Source organism: Hemicordylus capensis, chromosome 10 (genome assembly GCF_027244095.1).
Source record: "Hemicordylus capensis ecotype Gifberg chromosome 10, rHemCap1.1.pri, whole genome shotgun sequence".
NCBI lineage: Eukaryota > Metazoa > Chordata > Lepidosauria > Squamata > Cordylidae > Hemicordylus > Hemicordylus capensis.
In genome coordinates, this window is record NC_069666.1 from 23473670 (window position 1) to 23479834 (window position 6165).

A 6165-nucleotide genomic window follows, 5' to 3' on the forward strand; every position below is an offset into this window, starting at 1 on the left:
AGGAGCAGGCTTGCCTGGAGGATTTGTGGCAGAGGCAAGACCCAAGCTGGGGGTTTCCTGATACACAGCCTAGCCCAGAGATTCATAAATGTTTGCACCTACGGACCTCCCCAATCCTCATAGATGTTATGGGTGTTCCCTGTAACAAGTATCCCCAGATGTGGTTGACTACAACTCCCATGATCCCCAGCTGCAACAGCCTTTAGCAAGGGATGATGGGGCTTGTAGTCAACAATATCTGGGAATCCCTGTTACAGGGATCACTGGAGGGGACCCCCACTCCATTTTTATATTATTTTATATATTTTTATATATATATATATATATATAATTTTATTTATATACTACCTGATAGGTAGTAGGTGTGCATAGTTTAAAGTACCACGAACGCAAAAAACAGTTTAAACCACCTAGAGACTTCGGTAGTGGGTAGTATACAAATTTGTTAAATAAATAAAGAAATAAATTTTAAAAAATTGATTTACTGGGCCTTGCATAAGGCTCTGGTAAAAATTAGAGAAAATGGAAGTACTCAGGATAGTTAATTCCTTTCCTATGTCTCTTGTCAACAGCCTGGATAAAATTAAAATTCAGGTAAAAGAAAGAATATACCATATTGGATTATAGAAAAAAGGAAGGATTGTGTCATCGAGTCGGTGTTGACTCCTGGCACCCACAGAGCCTTGTGGTTTTCTTTGGTAGAATACAGGAGGGGGTTCCCATTGCCTCCTCCTGCGCAGTATGAGATGATGCCTTTCAGCATCTTCCGATATTGCTGCTGCCCAATATAGGAGTTTCCTATATTCTGGGAAACGCACCAGAGGGGATTCGAACCAACAGCCTCCTGCTCTCTAGGCAGGTTGTTCCCCCGCTGCATCATTAGGTGGCCTGGATTATAGGAGCTACCATTAATTATATTTTCAAATGCCCTTGGACCCCAGGTGAAGAGCCCCAAACCACCATGCTAAACAAGTTGTCTTAATCCAAGGAGCAAGATCTTGGGGCACAGGAGAGATGCTTCTTGTGGAGTTCTGGAGCCTGCCTGCCTGTTGTTCTGGCATTTGGCTGTGCTGTGTGCTGCGGGTGGCTAACGGCCGTAATTTTTCTTCGGCAGGCACCTTCTGCGCGCTGGATATCTGCCTGTTGCAGCTGCAGGACGTGGGCACGCTGAATGTCTATCAGACGGTGGTACGGATGAGAACCCAGCGAGCCTTCAGCATCCAGACCCCTGAGCAGTACTACTTCTGCTACATGGCTATCATTGAGCATGCGCAGAGGGAGAATCTGCTCCCCTCCAATTTGCCCTGGATGGGCAAAGAGAAGAGCTAATAGGGACAACTGACTGATGGTTGATGAGCAGGGACCAGTCCTTTTAGCTCTCTCCCTCCCTCCCTCCCTCCCTCCCTCCCTTTCAACCCATCCAGATTTGTCAACCTCTTCAGTTTAACCGCTGCAAGCCAACTTTTCGCCCGTGAAATCGGAAGACCCTTCCTTTGGACCAACCGGCTAGAGGGGTGTCTCAGCTAGTAGCCATGGGCCATAACGGCTTGCCTTCTTTATAACTAGCATCCATGACTGAACTGTGCCTTATTAAACAAACAACAAGCGAACAAAAAACCAAACAAAGGCCCCCAACTTGCCGTTGGAAGCAAGCGGGCAGAAGATTGGATGTCGTGCCGTGGGTCAGCCTCGTCCTCCTTTTGGGACCATTCAAAACAGGAAGGGCTTGCTTTCCCCGTCTGATGCTGTAGGGGAAACTTTCCAGTTATACTCAAGGCCAGGGTAGAAGTCAACCCCACACTTCGGTCTTAGCCGCCACTAAGTCTTTGTGTGTGTGTGTGTGTGTTTGAATATACGTCTATATTATATGCTTCTCTTGCCAGGGTATAACCAGCAATTATAGATAGATGCAGCTACTTCTTATTGAGGTTCAGCAGTGATATACTGTCTTACTGCTGGGGCCTCTTTGAGTGGCGAGATCCACTGCTATTAGTGGCTCGGTTTGTCTTCTCCGACTACCCGCTCCAGCCTCCGATGCAGCTTGAGAAATACGCACACTCACGCCTACGCACACCAGGCCGTATCGCCTGCCGCACAAATGCTTTGAAAGAGCACGCTGGTCATCAGTGGAGAGGGGCGCGGGTGTCACCATGGTGGGCCACGCTCCCTCCTGCGCAGACTCCGAGCTCCCCCATCCTGTGCGGGGTATTTTGAAAGGCCGTGGGGTATTTTGTTGGTCTTTCATTGGTTTCCCCCTTCTGTAAAAGTAGCCGGAAATGTTGCATTGCCCCAGCGGAGATCTGCGGAGAGCTCCCCGGGGTATGGAAGACAGTCACTCGCTCGTTTGCCACTAGCCAGGAGCGCAAAGTGGCTGGTACGAAACGTGGGAGCTGATATGAGTGAGTTTGGCCCCCATAGGATAGGATACGGGCGGAGGGGAGAAGGCAATTTTCAGTTGCAGCTTGAGCTGTGCTCTTCTGATACAGGGGACCAGGTGAGAGAAGCCGGGACGAGGCTAGTTTAGTAGCCAAAAAGAGGCAGGCAGGCACTATCCCCTTTCTTTGCATCGCCTTCAAGTGACGAGGTTCGGTGACACGTCCCTGGCTTCCCTAGGTTTTCCTAAGGTTCTCTCCCTACTCTTGGAAGTTGGCGGGGGGGGGGGGGCACAGTGGGCAGCTGTTGAGCCAACCTCAGTAACTTTATACTGGAATAAGCTCTTTTGAATGTGTATATTCTTCTTCTTCTCTCTCTCTCCTTTTTTTTTTTTTACAATCTCTCTTTTTTTGGTTTTGTATTTAACATTAACTTGATTGTGTCAGAATTGGAGATAACTGTAAATGTTCCTATTCGCTATTGTATGGCGATTACTATGGTTTCTCTTTTTTTGTATTTACACATAAATATACCTACAACCTGCCCTTTTTTCTTTTTTTCTTTCCTTTTCTTTTTTTCCTTTTCCAGTTTGGTTTAGTGAGAGTTTATGGGTGAGTGGGAGAACTCTGTATATTTATACTACAAGCATTTCACTTGTGTATCAGTTTCAGTGTCATGGTTTTCCTCCCCAAGGATTCCTGGGAATTTCAGTTTGATGCAGATCATTCGTTCATTCTCTCTCACTGATACTTCTGGTAGAGAGATCCTGTGTTGCATCATAGGAAGCTGCCAGATACTGAGTCAGACCATCGATCCATCTAGCTCAGGATTGTCTACACAGACTGGCAGCAGCTTCTGCAGTCTGTCTTCCGCTTGGAACTTGGAACCTTCTGCATCCTTCCTTCTCCCGTCTTATTTCTGTCCCGCTTTTTCTTCCAGGGACAGACTGCACACACTCTAAGCTATGCATCCAGTTAGAAGCTTGTGTTTTGAAAAGTCCACAGCTACAAAGGTGCAGCTAAAGACTGCAGAATCATGATGTGTACCTTCTACTTTTAAAATGTGTTGTGTTTTGAGAGGGTTGAAGATTTTGGAACTCCAACTGCCTAGGTGCCATCTATGACCTCTTAGAATGTAGAAGTTTTACCTTTTTTAAGGCTCTAGTCCTCATGCTGGCATTTACACAAAATTACACAGGTCTTTGATAAGCATCTAAAACTGAAAGCAATCTAAGTGGGACTTCCTCAATCAGGGCAGCTTCTGGACTGGCTTATACCCCGGTTCCTGTCCCCACATGTTTATTCTCTCCCCTGCACTTTTTAGAGTCCTAGTTTTCCTGTTAGCCTTTCTGCCCCAAGTGCTGGTTTTTCAGGATGAAAGGCTTCTGCGTGTGTGTGCGGGTATTTATTTTTTTAAATTGGGCGATGGAATGTGAATTTATGCAAATCTCAGTAATTCCTGCTGTGCTGACTTTAGCATCTCTTTCATACAGGAAAGACATTTGTCTGTAAGAGTCCCCCCACACACATAAGAGACCTGACTGAAAATCTCTGTAACAGAATACACTAATTTTTCAAGGGTTTCTCTAGTAATGACGATCCTTTCAGGTACGATTTGGTTTTCCCACCTTGGAGCTTGAGTTCTCTTCCCAACCTGAACACACTTACGAGGGTAGTTAGACTGAGATATGGTGACCAGAAATGGTCACCCAGAGTGAGTCCTATGGCTGAGGGAGGAGCTGAACCCAACTCTTGACCCAAGCCAAAGGTCAAAAACTAGTCCAACCACTACACCAGACTGCCTCAGAGACCCTCCCTGTGGTGATGGACTCCACTCGGCCTCAGGCAGCTTCTTCTGTCTGAAGCCTGTCCAACTAGTGGCCCACTCCAACCAAACGTAGCTATGTGTTGGGAGTTTTGGGACATAGGAAGCTGCCGTATACTGAGTCAGACCATTGGTCCACCTAGCTCAGTACTGTCTGCACAGACTGGCAGCGGCTTCTCCAAGGTTGCAGGCAGGAATCTCTTTCAGCCCTATCTGGGAGATGCTGCCAGGGAGGGAACTTGGAACCTCCTGCTCTTCCCAGAGCAGCCCCATCCCCTAAGGGGAATATCTTACAGCACCCACATGTAGTTTCCCATCCAAATGCAAACCAAGGCAGACCCTGCTTAGCCAAGGGGACAATTCATGCTTGCTTCCACAATGCCAGCTCTCCTCCCCATCCTGGTGCTGGGCATAAGAACATAAGAGCAGCCCTGCTGGATCAGGCCCAAGGCCCATCTAGTCCAGCATCCTGTTTCGCACAGTGGCCCACCAGATGCCACTGGAAGCCTACAGGCAGAAATTGAGGGCGTGCCCTCTCTCCTGCCATTACTCCCCTGCAACTGGTACTCAGAGGCATCCTGCCTTTGAGGCTGGAGGTGGTTTACAGCCCTCCGACTAGTAGCCAATGATAGACCTCTCCTCCATAAAGTGATCCAAACCCCTCTTAAAGCCATCCAGGTTGTTGGCTGTCACCACATCTTGTGGCAGAGAATTCCACAACTCGATTATGCATTGTGTGAAAATATAATTTTGCTGGCCCTAAATTTCCCGGCAATCAATTTAATGGGATGACCCCTGGTTCTAGTGTTATGTGAGAGGGAGAAGAATCTCTCTCTATCCACTTTCTCCACACCATGCATGATTTTATTGACCTCTATCATGTCTCCCCACAGTCATCTTTTTTCTAAACTAAAAAGCCCCTGGTGTTGTAAGCATCTTCTTGCCTCATAAGGAAGGTGCTCTAGGCCCCTGATCATCTGGGTTGCCCTCTTCTGCACCTTTTCCAGTTCTACAATGTTCTTTTTTAGATGTGGTGACCAGAATTGTACGCAGTACTCCAGGTGTGGCCGCACCGTCGTTTTGTATAAGGGCATTATAATATTTATTTATTTATTTGTTTATTTAGTGCATTTTTATACCGCCCTAACCCAGGATCTCAGGGCAGTTCACAACAAATAAAAACAAAACTTAAAATCAATTTAATGTTAAAAACAGCTTAAAACAAAGCAATAAATAATCCAAAATTTAAAAGTTACGAAGTTAAAAAGCTAAAAGGCCTGTGTAAAAAGATAAGTCTTTAGACACTTTTTTAAAGCCGCTAGAGATGAGGAGACTCTTATTCCCACGGGAAGCACGTTCCAAAGTCTAGAGGTGACGAGAAGGCCCGTCCCTGCGTGGCCACCAGATATGAAGATACCCACAGACGAGCCTGCCCTGATGTATGCAGTGGAGGATGGGGATCATGCAGAAGAAGACGCTGTCTTAAGTACCGTGGTCCTAAGCTGTTTAGGGCTTTATAGGTTACAAGTGAATTTTAGCCCGTTGAAAAACGGGCGCTAGTAATGCTTTCGGCCCCGCCGCCGAACCGCCCTCCCAGCTGCCCGATCCCACCATTTGTACAGGAAAGAGGAGCTCGCTAGCAGAGCTCCTCTTTCTGCAAAGGCTCTTCTCAAACTGGCACTTTGAGCGGAAAGGACGCCCTTTCCGCTCAAAGCGCCAGTTTGAGAAGAGCCTTTGCAGAAAGAGGAGCTCTGCTGGCGAGCTCCTCTTTCCTGTACAAATGGTGGGATCGGGCAGCTGGGAGGGCGGTTCGGCGGCGGCATTTTTCAGGGCCAATTTGGCCCTTAGTAATTTGGCGGTGGGACGGGAATGGTGGGATCGGGCCCCAAGGTTCCCCCCCCCCGCCCGGCTTTACTGGCGGCGCCAGGCCTCGGCGGCGGCTCCGCCACCGCCTCGGCCAGCTTCCCC

The 6165-nt window shown here is 47.8% G+C and overlaps 1 protein-coding gene across 2 annotated transcripts in view; it reads left to right on the forward strand.

Moving 5' to 3' along the window:
• Positions 1-2916, forward strand: part of PTPN9 (protein tyrosine phosphatase non-receptor type 9) — a 55205-nt gene extending 52289 nt beyond the window's left edge. For both annotated transcript variants that reach the window (XM_053273110.1, XM_053273111.1), the window contains one exon: positions 1115-2916. In XM_053273110.1, coding sequence (XP_053129085.1) covers positions 1115-1329 — 215 coding nt within the window. In that variant the 3' untranslated portion in view covers positions 1330-2916. The remainder of the gene's footprint in view (positions 1-1114) is intronic.
• Positions 2917-6165: the final 3249 nt, after the last annotated feature.